The 23,417-nt window shown below is 41.8% G+C and overlaps 1 protein-coding gene across 3 annotated transcripts; it reads right to left on the reverse strand.

Annotated features, from left to right (window-relative positions):
- Window positions 1-876: 876 nt before the first annotated feature.
- LOC126109653 (uncharacterized) lies at window positions 877-22,623 on the reverse strand. Of its 3 annotated transcripts, none has more exons than XM_049914701.1 (3): window positions 21,568-22,623; window positions 21,356-21,427; window positions 877-986 (listed from the first exon to the last, which is right to left on the reverse strand). In XM_049914701.1, the coding sequence occupies exons 1-3, from the start codon at window positions 21,809-21,811 to the stop codon at window positions 916-918; spliced, it is 387 nt and encodes a 128-aa protein (XP_049770658.1). In that variant the 5' UTR covers window positions 21,812-22,623; the 3' UTR covers window positions 877-915. The 3 variants fall into 3 exon arrangements, 1 of the variants encoding a protein (XP_049770658.1); XR_007523703.1 differs by lacking the exon at window positions 877-986 and adding an exon at window positions 20,509-20,700 and having other exon boundaries at window positions 21,356-21,400; window positions 22,039-22,623; XR_007523702.1 differs by lacking the exons at window positions 877-986; window positions 21,356-21,427 and adding an exon at window positions 20,509-20,700.
- Window positions 22,624-23,417: the final 794 nt, after the last annotated feature.

Raw genomic sequence — 23,417 nt, forward strand, 5'->3', positions numbered from 1 at the left:
AAACTCGGGCCTAGGTGTTCTGTCTCGAATACAGCTAGAATTACTTTGCTTGTTGCAATCTTGTACGTCAAGTAGAGACAACAGTACCAGATAGATCTCAACGTTATTAAAGACAACAGGTACAGTAGAGTAGAATGTTTGCTGAATATGGAGAAGTAAATTGAGTCTGATATCAGGAGCGAAAATTGTGGTGAGAGAACTGATATAGCGTTAATCTCGGTATGTTGCAAATTAGAATAGTCTGATGTAGCACCTTGCAGACTGGTGTGAAATGCTTTTCAGCTATCAGATATTATAAAGCAGTTGTGTTTGTTCACAATGAACTGTTGAGTTTTGGCATGTTTAGTCTGGAAGTGTAGTCTACACATTTTTCTTGAGAGAAGGATTGTCCGTAGTTACCTGAATTATTTTACTGTTATCTGGAGTTGTCTGGGTTTTGCTACAACGTTCCTTACAGTATTTGTGTGCTGTGTGTTACTTGAGGAGGCCTGAAATTAGTCACAATAGGATTGAGTTTTTTAGATCTTTATTTAAAAAATTATGAATATTTCTTTTCTACAAACTTTCAGTTCCTGTTTTTTGCACATATTTCACTGGACGGGCTGCCTCATGACAGCATATCTACCAGCCTCCTGTGCTGCTTCTGCCTGGCGATGTCCAGCGGTGTCTCCCCAAGACCAGTTGTGGCCCCCCTGTCGGCCCCCGCGCCGAGCAGCGCAGCCGCCACTTCTGCGCTGCCGCTGAGTGCCGCGTAATGCAGCGGCGTCCACCCACCGTCACTCCTGGCGTCCGCCCCAGCCCCCACCAGCAGCCTCGCCGCCTTGACGTCTCCCCTGCGCGCTGCCCAGTGCAGGGCAGTCCGCCCCTCCGCCCCGCCCCTCGCCGCCACGTCGGCCCCTGCAGCGATCAGCGCCCTCAGCTGCCACACTGCCCCCCGCTGAGCCGCCTTGACCAGCCTCCTGCCCCTCTCTTCAGCAGAGAGTCTCCTGCACAAAACACACAAACTGCCACTCTCTGCTACAAACACACAACACACAGAATGGGGAAAACAGCCACACGAGGAAACAACTGTTGTGAATACAAATCTGTTCTGAAACAAACCTACCGTATTCCCCCTCCCACAGTACAAAACAGTGCGGAATTGTGTGTATGTATCAAATTACAGTACATCTGTTCTATCCCCCTCATAAGGAAATCTTCATTCATCGTCCATTACAAATAGCATTATACAACCTTTGAAAGAATTTCATTACCACATTTTGTCACACTCATTCCCGCATGTCAGCTCCTTCACTCTCGGGACGCTACACCTAACCACTCGCTCACCTCCACTACAGAACAGGCTTCTTACAGCTGATACTGGTCTCTGTCTGCAGCTTCACTGCCAGAGGTCACACACAAGAAGAATCCCATCTCCTGGTTTTCAAAGTTACACTTTCCTGGTATGCAGGCAAAAAAATTTCACTGCAGTTAATAGCAGTTTTCTTCATTCAGCCTCACCAAACACAAACTTTCTGACACATAGACAACGATTTATTCAAAACATGTGAAAGATAAACACCAACTCGGCAACACCACTCCCATAAAAAAAACTGTGTGTGTGTGTGTGTGTGTGTGTGTGTGTGTGTGTGTGTGTGTGTGACATTTTGTGGCCTCATAGCTTAAGCACATGTATTTAACATGTGCTATCATGCTCAAAATCATCTGAACGACCTCAGTTGTCGTCCATCTTAATGTTTTTGCGGCGTAAGGACTGTTCCATGAAGTTTCTGGCGTGCAGCCGCATAAATTCAGTGGTTCGGTCCTCGGGTTTAAAAGAACGGACCAAGTGCGGCAGCGTCAGTCACCTCGGCTCACTCTGGAGATGTCGGGATGGTGTTCAGCCGAAATATTAGGAGAAGAGGCTGAATTTATGCGGCAGCACGCCAGAAACTTTATGGAACGATCTGAATTGTGTTTCGCCTGATTTTTGATCAGTCCACGTAACATTGTTCCTCTGCTCTCTTTTCGGTACAGTCTTTGGCTATACAAAATGTTCACTGCATGAGGCCACAAGAGACAACTGCTCTGTGCGACCGTCAGTTTAGATGCAAATTAATAATTCGATAATGCAAATACCAGAAAACGTGTTATTCGAGATTACACAGCCATTACGCTTCCAAACTCAAATTTATTGCAATAAATGAAACTTCAGAAAGAAGCTTCCACCTTTAAGTGACAAGACGAAAGTTTTCTCACTGCGCTATTATCCGGGAATGCAATCCAGCAAGTAAAGACGAAATATCTCACGTATGGTTTCAGTCACAAGTAACAAAGATTGTGCAAGTTGAAACTCGAAATGATCTGCCATAACGTTGTGTGTTTCCTGGAGATTCGAACGCAGCACTTAATCGGATGGTTCACTGAGCGCAATCAAACGTTAGAAATCGTTAGTTTTAACCAGCAACGAGATGACAAACTAAACCCAGGAGACGAAAGTGTTGTGTTATGGGCATTCGAAACCAACACCAATCGACACGGACCTCTGGTCACGCGTGGACATTATATAATGATTTACAGGGTTATTACAAATGATTGAATCGATTTCACAGCTCTGCAATAACTTTATTATTTGAGATATTTTCACAATGCTTTGCACACACATACAAAAACTCAAAAAGTTTTTTTAGGCATTCACAAATGTTCGATATGTGCCCTTTAGTGATTCGGCAGACATCAAGCCGATAATCAAGTTCCTCCCACACTCGGCGCAGCATGGCCCCATCAATGAGTTCGGAAGCATCGTTGATGCGAGCTCGCAGTTCTGGCGCGTTTCTTGGTTTAGGTGGTTTAAACACTGAATCTTTCACATAACCCCACAGAAATAAATCGCATGGGGTTAAGCCGGGAGAGCGTGGAGGCCATGACATGAATTTCTGATCATGATCTCCACCACGACCGATCCATCGGTTTCCCAATCTCCTGTTTAAGAAATGCCGAACATTATGATGGAAGTGCGGTGGAGCACCATCCTGTTGAAAGATGAAGTCGGCGCTGTCGGTCTCCAGTTGTGGCATGAGCTAATTTTCCAGCATGCCCAGACACACATGTCCTGTAACGTTTTTTTCGCAGAAGAAAAAGGGGCCGTCAACTTTAAACCGTGAGACTGCACAAAACACGTTAACTTTTGGTGAATTGCGAATTTGCTGCACGAATGCGTGAGGATTCTCTACCGCCCAGATTCGCATATTGTGTCTGTTCACTTCACCATTAAGAAAAAATGTTGCTTCATCACTGAAAACAAGTTTCGCACTGAACGCATCCTCTTCCATGAGCTGTTGCAACCGCGCCGAAAATTCAAAGCGTTTGACTTTGTCATCGGGTGTCAGGGCTTGTAGCAATTGTAAACGGTAAGGCTTCTGCTTTAGCCTTTTCCGTAAGATTTTCCAAACCGTCGGCTGTGGTACGTTTAGCTCCCTGCTTGCTTTATTCGTCGACTTCAGCGGGCTACGCGTGAAACTTGCCCGCACGCGCTCATCCGTTTCTTCGCTCACTGCAGGCCGACCCGTTGATTTCCCCTTACAGATGAATCCAGAAGCTTTAAACTGCGCATACCATCGCCGAATGGAGTTAGCAGTTGGTGGATCTTTGTTGAACTTCGTCCTGAAGTGTCGTTGCACTGTTCTGACTGACTGATGTCAGTGCATTTCAAGTACGACGCTTTCTTGGCTCCTGTCGCCATTTTGTCTCACTGCGCTCTGGCGGCAGAAACCTAAAGTGCGGCTTCAGCCAAACAAAACTGAGTTTCTCTACGTATCTGTAGTGTGTCGTGACCATATGTCAATGAATGGAGCTACAGTGAATTTATGAAATCGCTTCAATCATTTGTAATAGCCCTGTATTTGATGATACAACTACAAAGGGTGTTAAACATGGACGGTAATACAAGTACCAGTTAAAAGAAAGCCTTAACTATTGAAACTACAGTCTATGTGGAAGTACAAAGACAACTTCAACAAAGCAAAACAACTTAATGAATACAGAAAGATGGGAATATGTAGGAAGAGAGAGTGTGGGAGGTAATGAACAACAAAGATGATTATATGAAGTTTAGGGAAGTGCTGAGCTGTGTCTGGTCATTTAGGATGAGATCTGGACTGTGAGCAAGAGGTTTGTTAGTTTCCAGGGCTTCCAGCAGGTTGAGTTTATGGCCTTTGTTTGCTAAGTGAAGTGCATGGGACACTGGCTGGTAGTTGTGACCCTCACTCAGTATATGCTCACCAAATGCAGAGTCTGAATTCTGCGACCTCCAGTTGCATTCATGTTCAGCCAGCCTTGTTGATGTCTCTGCCTGACTGACCAATGTAAAATTTGTCACAATCAGAACAAGTGATTTTGTATACCCCACTGTTGGCTAATCACTGAATCTTGTCTTTGCTATTAAAAACACATTGGGCTGTCATGTTCCTGACATAGTAGGAAAGCCTATACTTGCAGGATTTCAGTGCTTTGGCTGCAATCTGTGGTACCTGACCTAGAAATGATAGTGTACACCATTTCTTGCAGACAGTGGATGGGGAAGCAGGTGGGGCATAGAGGAGGGGTATAATTTTCTGTTTTTGTTTCCTGTGCAAGATGTGGTCAATAAGAACTGGATTGTAGCCATTGGCTGTGGCAATAAATTTTATTGTATCCAACTCTGCTTTAAAATCATCTCTGGACATGGGGATAGATATGAGACGGTGTACCATTGAGTGGAAAGCTGCATGTTTGTGAGCTATGGGGTGTTGTGAGCAAGAAGGTATTACTGTGTCTATAGTTGTTTTTCTGTGAATTTTGAAACAATGTGTGTGTGTGTACTGATGTCAGTGGTGAGATCTAAGAAGTTTATGGATTTGTTGCCAATCTCCATAGTGAACTGGATATTTTTATGTTGACTGTTCAGGTTTTTCAAGAATGTGGTTGAGTTGCCTTGTAGTACCAGTCCACATACACAGAACATCATCTACATATCTAAACCAGATGTTTGCACTCAAAGGTTCTGTTTTTAGAAAATTTTGTTCAAAATTGTCTATAAATATTTCAACCAACAGTGGACTAAGAGGTGAACCCATAGCTGAGCCATCTAATTGTTTATGAAGAGTCCCTTGGAACTGGAAATAGTTATGTGCGCAGCTTGTCTGTGTGGCCAGTCTCAAGTCATTCAATTCTACAGGACTGACATTAGACTTGTGCATCAGCTCTGTCGGAATATCAATGCATTCTACTACTGGTATGTTAGAAAACAAACTGCTGACATCAAAGGATACTAGTTTATCACTGTGTGAGACAGATATACCTTTTAACTTGTTTACTAGGTCCACAGAGTTTGAAATACCATGCTTTGGTTTGAATTTAGTCTTGCTCTTAATTAGGACATCCAGTTTCCTGGCTAGTTTGTAAGATTGAGCAGTGAATGATGATACAACTGGACGAATAGGAATATCTTGTTTTTTCAGTTTACGAAGACCATACGTTCTAGGAGGCACTGGGTTCATATTATTTAACAGTTTTGCTTCAAATTCAGAGAACATGCTTTTGCATGAATTGATTGCATATTTAACATCCTCTTTGAACAATTTAGTAGGGTCGTTAGGAAGGACTCTGAAGCCTGTGGTATTCAGGAAATCATTAACTTTATCCACTTAATCATATTTGTTCAAAAGCACAATACTGTTGCCTTTATCAGATTTTGTGGCAACGATATCTTGGTGTTGTAATTTCAGTTTTAAGGACTTGAGGGTGTGGAAGTCAATACCGTGGGATGTTACACACGAATTTGGTTTCGTTCTTTAGTGCATTGGCAACTATATATTTTGCAGTAGTGTCTTTCGTTAGAGCATATTCAATATCAACTTTCATAACATCAGTTTTTCTGATGGAGGGTGGGGAGGAGCATATTTAAAACCTTTCTCAAGCACTTTTTGTTCGTTTGGAGACAGGACCAAGTTCGATAAGTTAATTACGCGTTGCGAAAAATTTTGTTTGAGGTTAGAGGTACACTCACCTTCCTAATCACGTGTAGGCATGCTATTCCTAATATGTGCTACAGGTTTTCCTGTCTACTCCATTGTTATTTATGTACTGTTCAGTTTTTACTTTTTCATTGCAAAGATGTTACTTACTGTGTGTTTTTACTTCCGTCTAGATGTTACTTATCTTCCAATGTTGTCTGCTAACATTTAACTTCTTAGGTGCTAATACTCAGTAAATGTCTGAAGATGGCCTTGTAAGCCGGAAACTGGTTAACAATAAAAGTAATATTGTAGAACAAAAGCAAACTGGTGCTTTTCATTTATTACTAAATTTGTTCTATGCATCACATACACACAGCATGAGTTATGCACTGAAATCTGCCATGAATTTTCTGTGAATTAGAAGACCCTGTCATAGATCCCAGGTCACTTCGAGTCAGACAATATCGCTTTTATAATGAACCTCATACTGCAGGGATCACTAAACAATACTACGTGTATGCTTTATAGTTAGAAATCAAGTACCGTGGACATAAATGGAAAAACGAGAATGATGTATAATTTGACTTATATTAGACGACTAGCAATTCAGGTTGTGTGTAAAGTCGGTAAGCGAGTCTAAGGATTCCGTTCAGCACCTTGTTAACTAGTTCGGTGCAGAAGTTGAAGATAGTAAAACCAAAGCCTGAGTTTTCAATTTCACGTTTAAGACATCGTTCTCGCACGAAGAACCGTACATATGTGCCGTCTCTTGACCTTTGGACAGATCCCCGAATTGGATGACATATAAATAAGTATACCTGACACAGAGAAGCAACTTAAAGATTTGAAAAACAATTCATCGTCTGGTTTGGTTGGCACCCCAGTCCGATATTTACTAGGAGTACTCTAAGGCATTGGTCCGTTACCCAGCCTGGATTTGTCATGAATCTCTCTCTCTCTCTCTCTCTCTCTCTCTCTCTCTCTCTCTCTCTCTCTCTCTCTCTCTCTCTCTCTCGTCCAATACAAAGGCCCAAACGACTGAAAAAAGGAGCGGGTGATTCCAGTATATAAGGAAGGTGAAGGAACGGACCAGCAAAATTGCATACCAATATCCCTAACTTCGGTTTGCTGCAGAAATCTTCTACGTATTCTCAGTTCGAATATAATGAACTTTCTTTAGGCTAAGCTGTTTATGTTTTAGAAAGAGTAACTCATGCAAAACTATGCATGCCTTTATTTCACATGATATGTCGAGAACTATGAGTGACGTGTAACAGGTAGATTCCATATTTCTAGATTTCAGGAAGTTATATGACACGATGTCCCATTGCAGTCTGTTAACGAAAGCACGAACATATGGAATTAGTTCAGAGATATGTGAGTGGCCATATCCAATATGTTGTCCTCGACAGCGAGTGTTCTTCGAAGACTAGGGTATCGTAAGTAGTGCGATAGGACCGCCGCTGTTCTCTTTATACATAATTGATTTGGCGGACGGCAGTCTGCTGCTGATGTTTGCTGATGATGCCGTGGTGTGTGTTTTGGTGTGTGGTAAGGCATCAAAGTTGAGTGACTGTCGGAGGATACAAGATGACTTTAGACAAAATTTCTGGTTTGTGTGATGAATGGCTGCTAGCCTTAAATGCGAAAAAATGCAAGTTAATGCTGATGAGTAGGAAGAACAAACCTGTAACGTTCATATGCAGTATTACTAACGCCCTGCTTACTTCACTGGTGCCTGTGATCCGTACCAGGTCAGATTGAAGGAAGACATCGAAGCAATTTAGCGGATGGCTGTTAGATTTGTTACTTGTAAGTGCCACGGAGATGCTATCGGAACTCAAACAGAAGTCCTAGGAGGATGGCGTTCTTTTCTAGGAACACTACACAGGAAATTTAGAGAACGTCATTTGAAGCTAACTGCCAAACGATTCTACCGCCGCCAACATTCCTTCCACATAAGGACAATGAAGACCAGACACGAAAAATTAGGTCTCATATGGAAGCGTGCAGACAGTCGTTCTACCATCACTCTATTTTAGATTAATTGTACGTCGAGTCCACTTAACTTAAAGAATTCGAAACATGCATTGCCATAGACGTATACAAAGAGATAAAAACTGTTGTGAATTGGCAGGAGCCAATTCACGGAGTTTGGAGGAAGCCGAAAGGCACGCGATTAAGCTCACGCAGGCTGGCGAGAGGTCTGGAACAGGTCAGAGAAATAAGACTAGCAAAGCAAGAGTAACTGGTAGAATACTTAACTTTAATCCACAATGGGTGAACATCTCTCGTTACTGTACAGGCTTCACAATAATAATTATCAAATGCTATGGCGCCTTGCTAGGTCGTAGCAAATGACGTAGCTGAAGGCTATGCTAACTATCGTCTCGGCAAATGAGAGCATATTTGTCAATGTAGCATCGCTAGCAAAGTCTGCTGTCCAACTGGGGCGAGTGCTAGTACGTCTCTCTAGACCTGCCGTGTGGCGGCACTCGGTCTGCCATCACTGACAGTGGCGACACGCGGGTCTGTCGTACACTAGCGGACCGCGGCCGATTTAAAAGGCTACCACCCAGCAAGTGTGGTGTCTGGCGGTGACACCACAAAAATTGTGATAATACCTTCTCTATAATGCATTAAAAACACGCATACATTGAAAGCAGGAAATTCACCCGTCTCAAAGTTACCTAATACCGACTCCAGCACCAATCAGGTGCTGTGATTGAAATGACTCACGAAAGTGATAGCTGTATGCGAAATGGAAACTTAGGATGGTGTAATGGGCCAGACTGAAAGTTGAAGACTTAAAGACAGACAGTTTTGATGATGATGATGATGATGATGATGATGATGATGATAACAGTGTAATACACTTACCATCGGCCACCTCCATCTCTTCATCCTCCTCCTCAGTGCCTCGCAGCTACTCATCTGCAAATGATATAAAAAAGGATGTTTATAGTTAAATTTGTTCAAGCACTTGTATGATTTGATTGGGGAGGTTTAGTAGTATTTTCAACAACGTGGGGAGTATGAAGGATACGAATTCTTTCGTATTAAACACTGTATTGATAACATTAAAAGAGTAAATTTGATTTCACTTCCAAATTAATAGGTAGGAAGAGTGCATTGAGAGTCGCTACAAAAGCGAGGGCGTATCTCATGTCATGAGAGGAAGCAGGAATCGATATAGAATAGATATGGGCTCCAGTATTTGAATGAGAAATTTAAGAGAGCTTTGTGAGAGGACTGACATTACATTATAATTTCTGAAATAAATGGGGTGGGGTGACAAGGACTCGATTATTCGCGTTGGTTTGTGGAATATATGAGTCCGATGACATACAACCGAAGACTGCATGACCTCATGAGTTTAGGAATTGTCATACCATCAGCTTAACAGCTCATGTACTCAACTTCATTGCAGGTATAATATATACAGAAGAATGGAAAGGATAATGTAAAGGGGTGTTGTTATATGGCGATCAGTTTAGCTTTAGGAAAGGTGAGGACATCATAAAGACAATTCCAACGCTGCAACTGATAATGAAAGAAAAAATCACTCAATGTTCATAGGATTTGTTGACGTGGAAAAAGCAGTTTTAGAATTCAAAACTGCCATAGGATGTTAGAAATTCTGAGAAAGTAGGGGCAAGCTATAGGGTGAGATGGGTAATACACAACATGAACAAGAGCTAAGAGGGAATAATAAATACTCAAATTAAAAAGTGTGTAAGAGATGGATGTAGTCTTCATAAGCGGTTCTTTGTACAGTTGACACTAATGCCTCATTAGCAGTTTGTCTCTTTTCTATCCTCTTCCTTGAAAAAAGAAAAAACATGACTTTTTGCATTCAGAGGGAATTTCAATCCTTTTACAACAGTTGTTTATCAGCCAGGTTAGTCGTTTCAGATCAGATGGATCAGAAACAGAAGTGTGGAGGACAATTACCAGTATGAAGAAAACACAAGTATACAAAGCAGAAGAAAACCTAATTCCCTTAAAAGAACGCAAAAGCATTATGCAGACCTTTTAACTGAAAATAGGCCATACTACACGCAAGAGAATGAAGTGAAGATGGAAGTAACTGATCGAAATATAAACATTACAACAGAGGAACTGAATTGTGCATTAATTAAAATGAACAATGACCGATCACCTGGTCCAGGAAACATTCCTGGTAAATTATTGAAGGCTAGAGAAAGATTTTTAAATGTTCAATTATGAAGTACTGCTCATACATCGGACAGATGCGACTATTAGCAGCTGCACAATACTCCAGGCGTTGCTCCCAGTTTTCGGACTCGTCTTCAAGCACTGCTGCAGGAATTCTGGAAATTTAATTTTGAATTTGATTGTGTAACTGTTAGAAGCTTCTTGGGCTGTCGGATTGAACTCTCCCCTTCAATTAACCCCACACATAAGTCTGTCACTGCTAAATCAGTTGGGGGAGGCGGCCATTTGAGAAATGTGTTCGGAAATTATGCGCTTACCAAATGCTGCTTGGAGAACTTGCAAGGTCTTGTTGATGTGTGCTGTGTCACGCGGTCCTGGTGGAACATTTTCGTTTGGACTGTATTCAGAGGCCTGGTTGGCCTTCGATTTGATGCACTGCCAGTTGCGTGGATGTTTCTTACCAAATTAAATATTAGGACCACATTATTTTCTGGATATATAAGGAGCATTTTTCTCAGTTGTGAATGAAAGTATTACTTCAATGAATTGGTAAATAAAATGCGTAAACATTGAAGTAATGCTATTTTCCTCACATATCATTAAATACAGCCTGAACTTTATTTATTTGATTGTGTCGGAAGCATCATACATAAAATGAGAATGATTAACACATACATATCAAGTATATAACAAATACAAAAAGAGTATAAAATTATACAGATATATAAGCAGGGTCAAGTAGTTTATTTTATGAAGTCTTGGACCAGAACCTGGCCACGTCCAGTGCTTTCGGGGTGGCATTAATCAAATCCTTCATGATGCAGGTGCTTGGGCACAGCACACACTGCGTGAGGTGGATGGTGGTTTGAGTGTGTCCACAGTCACACAGTGCCGGTTCATTTGAGAGGCCCCATTTGCGCACATTACCTTTGGATTGTGTGACACCAGAGCGCAGCCTGTTAAGAAATTTCCTTGTCGTCCACCCTTCCATATGGCCGGGAGGGAGTTCTTCGTTTGGGACTAACCATTCCCCGAGGTGCGTGTTTCCTTCTCGCCACATTGCCAGCCTCACTTGCTGCGGTGTCCCGACGATGTTTTCTGCTGTGTGCAGGAAGCTTCTCCTGGATTTTAGTCGACGGCGGGCTGGCTGGTATTTGTACAGCGGGCGGGCAGGTGAGGTCAACGCCTTTGTCTTTTCCTTCCTGACCGCTACTTTCCTTCTAATATCTGGTGGGGCCACAATTTATCAGTCGGGGTTGGTCTCAGACAGCCTGTGATAATGCGGCAGGATTCATTAAGCGGTATGTCCACTTACTTGGCGTGGCTAAAATTGTACCATACTGGGCACGCGTACTCCGCTGTTGAATAGCACAAAGCAAGAGCTGTGGTTCTCACCATTCCAGGCTGTGCCCCCCATGCAGTGCCCGTTAGTTCGCGCACAATGTTGTTTCTCGCGGCTACTTTGTGTTGTGTTCATGCAGTGCTTTCTATAGGTGAGTGCTCTATCCAAGGTGACGCCTAAGTATTTTGGTGTTTCGAAATGTTCCAGGGGCACTCCTCCCCTATTAAGTTGTAGTCTTCTTGCAGATTGTCTGTTCTTTAGGCGGAAGGCGCAGGTTTGATTTTTCCCTGGGTTGGGTTTGAGATGGTTCCCCTCATAGTAGGTGGCAAGCTGTTCGAGGGCTTCTGACAGATTCTGTTAAACAGTTTCAAAGCTGTCTGCTTGACCGGTAATGGCACAATCATCTGCATATATGAAGCTTTCGGTGCCTTGGGGGAGGGGCTGGTCATTAGTATGTATATTAAAAAGTGTTGGGGCCAGTACGCTTCCTTGGGGAGGCCACTTTTCTGTATCCTCCACCGGCTTCTCTGTCCCTGAAAATCCACGAAGAATCTTCGACTCTGGATTGGGTTTCCAATCAGTAAGGTTAGTCTGTAGTCCCTGCTCATTGCGTATATTTTCCCCAGGAGCAGTCGGTGGTTGACTGTGTCGTAGGCTGCTGATAGGTCTAGGAAGACAGCCCCGGTGATCTTCCTGTTCTCGAACCCATCCTCTGTGTTACGTTAATTTTAGCACCTGTGACGTGTAGCATTTGCCCTGTCTGAAGCGTGCTCGTTGTGGGATCCGGAGGGGCTCGATGGCGTGCGTGATTCTGTGGAGTATCATCCTTTCCAAAACCTTGTGCATGTGGCATAGCAGAGAGATCGGCCTGTAGTTTTTGTGATTGTCACGTTCTTTGCCTGGTTTTAGGATGGCAATGACTCACGATTTTCTCCAGACTTGGAATTTTGCAGGATGTCATGCAGTTGTTCATCATATCGCCTAGCCATTTCCTTGTTACAGGTCCAAAATGCTTTATTTGCTCGATGCATATATCATCAAGGCCGCATTTTGCACTTACTGATCGCCTTCTCCAGTTCCCCGAAGGTAAATGGCTTGGATAGTTCTTCGGTCTCTTGAGGGGGTTTCGTTCTATGCCTGAACTAATACAGTCGTATCGCATATTGTGAAATAAATGATAGTACTTTCTTCTCTAATTTGCATCACTTGACTGAGAGACATGTTTTTTGCTTGGAGTCAGTTAATAAAAAATGCAGAAATCACCGTATATATAAAAGCATCACATGACCAAATGTCATTTCTATATAAATTCATAGTTTTGCAAAGTTTTATACGATTTTAAGATATGAGCGTAGAGATGTAATTCAGTTTCATTATTATACTGCTTAAAAAAAAAAAACAATTTAGTATTGACGCTGAATTTATATTAACATTTTCTTTAATATCGCGAAATTGGCTTTTGGCGCTTGGTCAACCAGTGCATAACACTGTCCAGTTGCAAGGAGCTCTGCTTTTCTCATCAGTGTGCAGCACGACCTCGAACAAGGCTCGCTTTTTGCCATCCTCTACAGGATTGTTCAGGTCAGAGGGAGTACGAATTTTCTCTCTGTTGCTGTATGTCCGCTGGGTCCGTGTCTCTAGATAGTAGGTGAGGAATGGAATCTTTTTGCAGGCGAAATAGTCAACAAAATATCTGTAGACAGAGGGCGTCGAGGGTTGAAATTTGACGTAGGAGCCTCCACACGATGTATTTAGTCCCCCCTTGCAGGTTTGGGGCTACTTCTTTCACGATTTTCATAATGCCAGGAGGATGGTCACTATGACCGGAGGTATTTCCCGCCTTTGTTTCTGATGCCGAGGACTGAGGTAGTGATCGGAGCAGATCTGTTTCATCTGGGGACGTTCGCTACAGCCTGTGGTGGGACAGCTGTGGGCGCAACAGTGGCCTGGGGCTCTGGGCTTACCCAGCTGTTTCTGAAGCTGGTTGTGCACTGCGCAGGGGCACTGGTTGGTTGTTGCGTGAACATAAAATTACACGTGTTTCGGTCAATACAAAGTCAGCAATGTTCGTGTTGTTTCCTGAAAATACTCATTTTAAAGTTTCATGCGTGCCAACATCGAAAATTTGGATCGCCTTAAAGCACACTCTTGCAGTCAAAAGGATACAAATTTGTTATTTTTTGCATGCCATCCAACACTGACAGAGCAGAACAGCACATTCTTACAATAGTTGACTTGAAGCTATAAGGTACACCAACCATTGACAATTAACAATAGAACTAATGGAAACAAATCCATTAGTTCTATTAAGTACATTGAATAAAGTTGCAATGAAATCAGCAATTCTGTTATAGTTAACAGCAAATTGATGCTCAAGCAATCCATATACAAGTTTATAAGATTCACTTCATCAAAATCAACAGCAAAAGCTTGGAAATTCAGATTAGTAGCAGTTTTTAAAAAATTGTACAATTCATTAATGTTCATTTTCATGATATGTTGAAAGCTGACGGCTGTGGGGAGGTGAGAAACAGAAGACAATTGATAATTCTGGGAGAGGGACAGACCAAATGAAACTTAATGGCCGCGTGCTTTCCTATATCTAGGCTCTATGATCACTCGTATTTGTCCCTTCTTTATTATTACTCAAACTGTTCTTTGGGACGCTCCCCATTTCTGTTGGAGCAGCCGTCAATCATGAGTGGAATTGTTTCCAGGGCTCTCGGGTGTCCAGCCGGATGCAACCGTTGAAGTCCCACGGTATTTCGGCAAATAGCTTTTCCGCCATCATCAGGTGGTTCTGATGGAATGGTCTGTGTGCTCATTGTCAGTGGTATTTATGTCAGTCAGTCGGGCTTAGATTCCCTGCGCCAACGGTCCGATTGCAGCCGCCGAACTTCCGGTTGCGGACATAAATAACACTGACAATCAGCAGACAGACCATTCCATCAGAACCACCTAATGATGGCGGAAAGGTTATTCGCCGAAATATCGTGGGACTTCAACGATCGCATCCGGCCGGACACCCGAGAGCCCTGGAAACAACACATACGCCGGGAAAGTCTCCGATCACATGAGTGGAATTGTTTTGCTTCTGGTCCACAACCGGGTAGAAAGGCCAAGAATGAGAGAGAACCGGCAGTTTACGGCAATAGTTACTTCAGTTACTATTGCCTGATATTTATTTATTTAGTGTATGGCTCATGACATAACAGTAAAAATTACAGAAACAACACAATTTAAAAAAAACACACACATATGTATAAACAGAACAATAAATAACAGTTTGTGTATAAGGACACCACCAATTGCAAATTTCTGCTCACAGAAGAGCAATCACAAACAAACGTCCAGCTTAGATAATATATAGGCGATTGCCTCTTGGGTCGCCATTAGGAAATCCTGTGGGTCACCTTCACATACCCTTAGTGGGCATTCCTGCACGATGTGTTTGACCGTCTGTCTCTCAGCGCCACAGTCGCAAGCAGCCGAAGGAAGTTTATCCCATCTGTGTAAGGAGTCGGCGCATCTCCCACAGTTGGTTCTGATGCGATTAAGAGTTGACCAAACTTTGCGAGGGCAATCAAATCCTTTTGGTTTACTAAAGATGCATGGCATACTGTGGCAGTTTACTGCTGTTCTGCTCTCCCATTCCTCTTTCCATCAGTCATTTATTTTAAAGTTGGTTTGATGCAGCCCCTGTGCGGTCTTTAGTGGAGGATGCCTAGACCGGAGTCGATTTCCATGTCGTGAGTATCTTCATGGATTTGTAATCGAGGGTTGGTCATCATTTTTTGAAATTCTCTAACCAGAGCGCGTTCTCGGCGCAGGTTAGGAGGGGCTATGTTACTGAGAACGGGCAGCCATGCTGTGGGAGTTGGCCTAATTGTGCCTGCATAGATTAAAGTCCAATACAAAGAAGGAAAATGTGTTCAAAGTCAGTTAGACATTCAAATGATGCGATCAGCGTTGAAGCTTGGCTGCAAGAAGTGCAGCAAAGTGACAATCCATGTGTATTGTTCTATAAGCTTCAAGAAACAATTAATGATCTGTACCCTGAACTGAAAAGTGAAGACTTTGTATTAATTATAATGAACAATGCACAAGGCGAAATATTAACTAAATGTGGAAGTGACTGTATTTGTGTCGATGGAACTCATCGCCTAAATGGCTATGATTTTGAAGTTACAACATTACTTATACTGGATGATATGAGGCAAGGATTTCCATGTGCTTTCCTCATATCTAACAGGAATGACTCAGATGTTTTGAGTATATTTTTCAATTGTGTTAAGCCTCAGGTTGGACAGATTTCCCCAAAAGTATTCATGACGAACCTGGCAGAATTGTATAGTATCGCTTGGAACAAAACAGTGGGACATCCTGAAATGAGACTTTTCTGTACCTGGCACGTCGATAGAGCCTGGAGGGCCAATATTAAGAGCAAAATTAGAAGTTTGGACAAGAGAAACGAGGTGTACAAACATGTTAAATCGTTAATGCAGGTAAGAGACGTTGCTGTGTTTCAAGAATTGTTGGTAAAAGCATTGCAGAAACTCAACAGCGATTCAGAGACTTCAGAATTTGGGCACTATTTCAAGACGTATTATGAAAAAAATGTGAAGTGTTGGGCATATTGTCATAGGATGTGATCCGGACTCAACACAAACATGCACCTGGAGAGCATGCATAAGACATTGAAATATATACATGCTAATGCAAAGCAGGTAAAACGTTTGGACAAAGGTATATCCGCTTCGATGTCACTTGTAACAGCAAAGCTGTTTGACAGGCTCATTGTCAACGTGAAAGGGAAGCTAACAAGTAAAATGAAAAACATTCGCCGTAAACACAAATGCAGCATTCTGATGAATAAGGACTCAATTAGGAAGGTAGGCAGAGGTTGGGAAGTACCAGCCACAAAATCACATGAAGTTTACCTTGTAGAAGAAAATAATATCTTCTGTAACTGTAAATTAGTGTGCACTGACTGTAAACTGTGCATTCATAGGTATTCCTGCACGTGTATGCATTATAGCATTGAGTTAAATATGTGCAAGCATATACATAATGTTTGCCAACTAGACAGTACAGAACAAAATCCTTTTGAAATTTCTGAATTACAAGATGCAGTAGCTACAAATGTTGGAGATATGTCTTGCATTAATGAGAAAGAAGTGATTCTGAAGCAAGTAAGTGGAAATGCTAATTCCTGCACCCCAGAAGCATTGGCAGAAGAGAAGAGAAAAATTATTTCTAGGTTTTCAGAAATTGTTTCTGGTATGTCAGCTGGCTAACAAAATGGTGACTTCGTTGAAGGTTAATGTAGGTGCTGTTCGCACCAGTAGTGGTATCTCTTTCATTAGCCCACAAAGAAGTATCAAGAGGAAACTTGTGCCCCAGAGGAGGCTGTTTTCAACGAAGAAGACAAGTTCCTCAAAACGCATATCCATGGCAGTTCCTAATGCAGAAGAAACCAACAACATCCTGAGAACACTTCTGGGTGAAGATTTATAGCACATTAGCTAGCATGTTGGTCTCGTATTGTGGAACATGTTGGTTCTCTTCTGTGTCCTGCCATCCAGATTTAGGTTTTTTATTATTTCCCTAAATCACTTAAGGCAAATGCTGGGATTGTTCCTTTGAAAGGCCAAGGCAGATTTTCTTCTCTGTCCTTGAAAGTGCCACAGCTTGTGCTCTGTTTCTGATGACTTCACTGTTGACAGGATGTCAAACGTCAATCTTCCTTACTTCTTCACCAGCCTCTGGTGTGGCAGTTCTGCTGACATGTGGGATATTATGCACTGCCAGGAACTGATGCTGCTTTTGCCACCAGCCTAGAATGGTAGCATTGCTAGGTCACTCCGCTCCCAAGCCGAGCTGGGCAGTGATGACTGTGATTCAGGCTCAGTGTAATACCTGTTGATGACTATGCATTTGTCACCCATCCATAAATTAAAACAGAGTAAGTTACAATGATCAACTTGTAATATATATTTATTTTTTATCCAGCTAGATGAGTAACACTCATATAACTGTTAAACAGATTAAATATTTTCTTATTCTAGCTGGGAATATATCTACATCTGATTGTTCACAATCAATTTTCCTGATAATTTAACTCATTTACCTAAAACTAAATTTCATAAATAAATATTATTTCACGATCAGTATAAACACATGGAGGTGGAATTAGGAATGAGTGGATAAATCATTCTGATATACAACTCAGCTGAAAGCCTTTTTGATTCCACTTTGTAGTATATATTTTATTTTTTTAAAATCCCCTATTTCAAAAGTTATCTGTAACCAAATTTCTCATATTCCAGAATGTTTTATTTTTAACTGGTTGTTATTTCCATAATACTGGCACATAGTTTGTACCCCTAATTTATCAGGGAACAAAAATGCCTTTTGTATTTGGAAACAAGTAATAATTTCAAACTTGTCATTAATCCAAGTAACATCCTGACACAGATTCTAACAGAGCAGATACTAAGTCTCACTGGTTGTCTGCTGGATGCAGATATTGATTGATTGTTTGAATGGGGAGAGGGATCAAATGGTGATGTCATCAGTCCCAAGTTTCAAAATGTCAGAGGCTGTGGGAGCAAAAAACCAACAGCACAGTCTAGTCGATGGCAAAAGAAAACAGTCAAACAAAGATGCAGAAGGAACCCTGGGGTGGCAGGAAGAATAAAGAACAGGAGGAAGGAGAGATCATAATGTGCCTCAATCATGCTATGTGCAACAGGGTGCTGGAATCACTGCAAACCCACGCCGGTCCCCACATCATACCATGACTGTGACAATCGGGACAACACCAGGGGAAGATGACACAAGAAGAGGGGGGTGGGGAGGAAACAGCACAAAATGGAGAGAAATGGGGGAGGGAAACCTGGCCGGAATGAAGGCAATGATGAAGGCCTCCAGTTATGGAAGAAAATTCAGGCACTTAAATATAGGGGACAAACCACTTTTAGGATGATAACCGAAGACAGATGTAACTACACAAGGTCGTCTGCTAACGTCTGTAACAATGAAGAGTGGAAGAGCATGTTTAATGCGAAAGGCCAAAAGATGGGGGAGTCTAGTAAAATATGGATTACAGTGAGGGGCAGATCATTGTGGAGTAAGAGGCTTGAGTTAACCTGGTATGACCAATACAAAGATAGCAGAGGATGGTAGATCCGCTGTAGACCATGCGGTACGAGTCCCCTTATTGCAAGAAGTTTATTGGGAAGGTGGTGGACTCAAAGAGTCAGCCCAAGACTGAGCAAAAAGGAATACGGTTTCACATCACACTGATAAACCATAACCTTGATACCCGAATAAAGTGGTCATTATCAATGTGGTTGTCCTTACAGCCTTTCTGAACAAAATGAATGCCTTGCTATTCCAGACTGCCCTGCAGTTCACCAGTTTGAAAGATGAGGTCACTATGAGAAATGACACCCTGAAACATATTCAAAGGCTATTTAGCAGTATGGACATCAAAATGCGCTACTCAGCCACACCAATGGCCACCTGGAATAGGAGCTGTTGCTGGGAGTTCCAATGCTCCAGAACGACAAGCCACTACTCCTAGGCATACACGGGGAGGTAGCAGCTCAAGTATCAGAACTGTGATCCCTGTGTTGTCAGAGGACTCGAGCAAAAGAGTACATAACACCCCAAGCACATGAAACGGGTACCATGCTAGCTGTAGAGCATGAAAAGGACAATGGCTTCAGGTAAAAAATGGAAGAGCTGGTAAGGCCACATGCCAAAGACTTAATGTATGGTGGAGTTCCCCTTGTGGCTCACACCATGGAGACAAAATTTAGAGGAGTTCAAACTCCAAAGATGGACCAAACACTCCAAATAGGAAAGTGAAAAGCAAGAAGAATAAAACTGTAAGAGATAGCAAAAAACCAGGATAGCCAGGCCAGTGTAAACAAGGAAACAGAGATATATAAAGAAAGGGAAGAGGGAAAGAAGTGAGGATAGGGATTAATGAGCACGGGACAGTTAATGCAGCCTGGAAAAGTAGAAAGGATTCAATTACTAGAAGCCTCATGTGCTCCATGCACAAACTCACAAAACAGTTATGACCCCTCTCACTGAGGAATGGGGACGGGGGATGGAGGGATGGATGCAGATATGGAAACATTATCCTGTGATGTTAAAGATAAATAAATAAACTTTTTAATACCTGAGTGTTAGTGGATTTGCTCCAAATATCCACTGGCCAAACTGCAAACCTGGGGTACAGAGGTCCGACTGGCCTTCCTGACAAGTCTATTTCTCATGCACCACCATCCATTAGAGCAGACAAACTATCCAACACTGTTGACACCATTATAGTGGCATGCTGTATTGCCATGCTAGGTGTCAGTCATGACAAGGCATCATAGCGTACACAGCTACTCACTGCTTACTCGAGAGTCCTGCAAATAAATATTAAATTTACTAAGCATTACGAATTCTGAGATAACTCACAACTCGTTTCAAAAATGTGCATAACATAGAATCAGTCTCTTACCTAGAGTGGAACGAAATGACCGTATAGCATTTCTGTCTGGGAGATCCTATGCAGAACCATTCAGCTGCCTACTGCAAGTCTTGACCAGATGATGTCACTTTGGTGATTTGCATTTGAAAGAAAGATAAAATGGTGATAACGGCAACACATAACCCAGCCCCCGAGAGGCTAGACTCTCCGACTTGGACAGGAATTGCACCTGAGACCCTGCGTACCTATCAGTCTCTCTAACCACTCAGCTACAGGGACAGACATAGCTAGCTAAGGTGGCATGTTGGATGTGTTGCTGCCATTTCCAGTGACACTTGCTGTGTCACACACACAAACTGACAGGCCCAGAAAGTAAATAATAAACCAGAGTGCAGACATAATGCATTGGAACAGAAAAGTAACATTGAGCGTATGTGAATTTAGGGATGACTCAAAGGGCATTTCTGTATAGTGCATAAAACTAAATTAATCTCATACCTGGTGTGGAGTGAGGAACCTCTTGCTGTCATGGCATACCAAAACCTTGCTCATCACACTCAGTGTCAGGCTCTGTAAGTAAACAATTAAACATTAAATCACAATGCAGGCATTGTATATTGGAACAGGGAAGTAACATTGGGCATACATGAATACAGAGATGTCTCACAAGGCATTTCAGTATCGTGCCTAACACACAATTAATCTCATACCTGGTGTGGTGTGAGGAAGCTCTTGCTAGCTAAGGTGGCATGTTGGATGTGTTGCTGCCATTTCCAGTGACACTTGCTGTGTCACACACACAAACTGACAGGCCCTGAAAGTAAATAATAAACCAGAGTGCATACATAATGCATTGGAACAGAAAAGTAACATTGAGCGTATGTGAATTTAGGGATGACTCACAGGGCATTTCTGTATAGTGCATAACACTGAATTAATCTCATACCTGGTGTGCTGTGTGGAAGCTCTTGCTTTCATGGTTTATGGAAAGCACCGTTCTAAACTCATTCACTGACAGGTCCTATAAGTAAGCATTAAATCACAATGCAGGCATGGAGTATCGGAACAGAAAAGAAATATTGGACATACATGAATATAAGGATGACCCATGAGGCATTTCAGTATTGTGCCTAACACAGAATTAATCTCATACCTGGTGTGGTGAGAGGAAGCTCTTGCTGCCATGGCATACCAAAACCTTGCTCATCACACTCAGTGTCAGGCTCTGTAAGTAAACAATTAAACATTAAATCACAATGCAGGCATTGTATATTGGAACAGGGAAGTAACATTGGGCATACATGAATATAGAGATGTCTCACAAGACATTTCAGTATTGTGCCTAACACAGAATTAATCTCATACCTGGTGTGGTGTGAGGAAGCTCTTGCTGCCATGGCATACCAAAACCTTGCTCATCACACTCAGTGTCAGGCTCTGTAAGCAAACAATTAAACATTAAATCACAATGCAGGCATTGTATATTGGAACACGGAAGTAACATTGGGCATACATGAATATAGAGATGTCTCACAAGGCATTTCAGTATCGTGCCTAACACAGAATTAATCTCATACCTGGTGTGGTGTGAGGAAGCTCTTGCTGCCATGGCATACCAAAACCTTGCTGATCACACTCAGTGTCAGGCTCTGTAAGTAAACAATTAAACATTAAATCACAATGCAGGCATTGTATATTGGAACAGGGAAGTAACATTGGGCATACATGAATATAGAGATGTCTCACAAGGCATTTCAGTATTGTGCCTAACACAGAATTAATCTCATACCTGGTGTGGTGTGAGGAAGCTCTTGCTGCCATGGCATAACAAAACCCTGCTGATCACACTCAGTGTCAGGCTCTGTAAGTAAACAATTAAACATTAAATCACAATGCAGGCATTGTATATTGGAACAAGGAAGTAACATTGGGCATACATGAATATAGAGATGTCTCACAAGGCATTTCAGTATTGTGCCTATCACACAATTAATCTCATACCTGGTGTGGTGTGAGGAAGCTCTTGCTCTGCCATGGCATACCAAAACCTTGCTGATCACACTCAGTGTCAGGCTCTGTAAGTAAACAATTAAACATTAAATCACAATGCAGGCATTGTATATTGGAACAGGGAAGTAACATTGGGCATACATGAATATAGAGATGTCTCACAAGGCATTTCAGTATTGTGTGTAACACAGAAATAATCTAATACCTGGTGTGCTATTTTGGACCAGTTGCTGCATTGGTTGACTCAAAGTTTGTTGCAGATGCGAACTGACAGGTACAGGATTTCAAATCATGATCCATACATAGAACAGAAAAATTGCACTGGAGATGTGTGAAATAGAAGATATATCACATGCAGTGTGGTCCACTTCATGGAATTACCATCACATAGCAGGTGATGCTTTTTTGCATGTCTCACTGCTGTGTGTGCCACTGTGTTTTTAGTAATTCTAATGGTATACTTAATCTGCCATACACAGAAAGCACGCTATTCTCCATGTGTTTACTCGATGCGGCATATTGAATTTTCATCAGTGTTATAGCAGCCTATTACTTGTGAGTCATCTGTGTAGAGGATGGTATCAGACTGAACAAAGCATGACATATCATTGTGTACTCTTAAGTTCAAGCTTATTTGCAGGTTCCAGCAATACTGATAGAATGACTGAGTGGAAAAGCAGCAGCACACCACAGCAAAAAAAAAAAAAAAATTAACTGTGATAACCCAGGAATTGTTCACTTCACCACAGAAAAAGGCTGTGGAATGTTTATGTGAAATACACTATTTGATCAAAAAAAATTGTGTCAAAAAGATATGTGTACCAGTAATTAAAACGATATCGTGGAGTTAACAGTGTAGGATACTAAGTAACAAAACAAAATCATGAACATCATAAATAATATCACTGATTAAATTTTAAAAAAATATATCTTGTGCATATTTTATTTCAGTCATCACCTAATGTATTATTTTTTGGGGTTCTCAGAAAACTAATTTCCTGAATGCTTTTAGACTACAAAAAATACTATCCGAGCCATAGTGGGAGCTGAAACATAACCCACAGGTTTTTCAGGGAGAGTGATTCAGTCACAGACTAAAACTACATGAAAAATCTCCACATCACATGAACATGAAATTTATAAATAAAATCTGAAAGGGGAAGTATGACAAAATAGTAATAACAATACTGAAGCACACATGGTAAGATATCTGAAAGATATTGATACTATGTCATACTGTAGAAAATGTACCGAATGATAATAATGTCAAGTAGCAGCCCTATCTGTCTAAAGAAGTAACACCATATGCGCTACCACAATAGATTATTGCCTTCGGTGATAACCATGTATTATCTACATGAAGAAGTAACTACATATGTATTATAACCTAGATTATGGTTATCAGTTTGTATAAAGA

The sequence above is a fragment of the Schistocerca cancellata genome, chromosome 12 (assembly GCF_023864275.1).
Source record: "Schistocerca cancellata isolate TAMUIC-IGC-003103 chromosome 12, iqSchCanc2.1, whole genome shotgun sequence".
Lineage (NCBI taxonomy): Eukaryota > Metazoa > Arthropoda > Insecta > Orthoptera > Acrididae > Schistocerca > Schistocerca cancellata.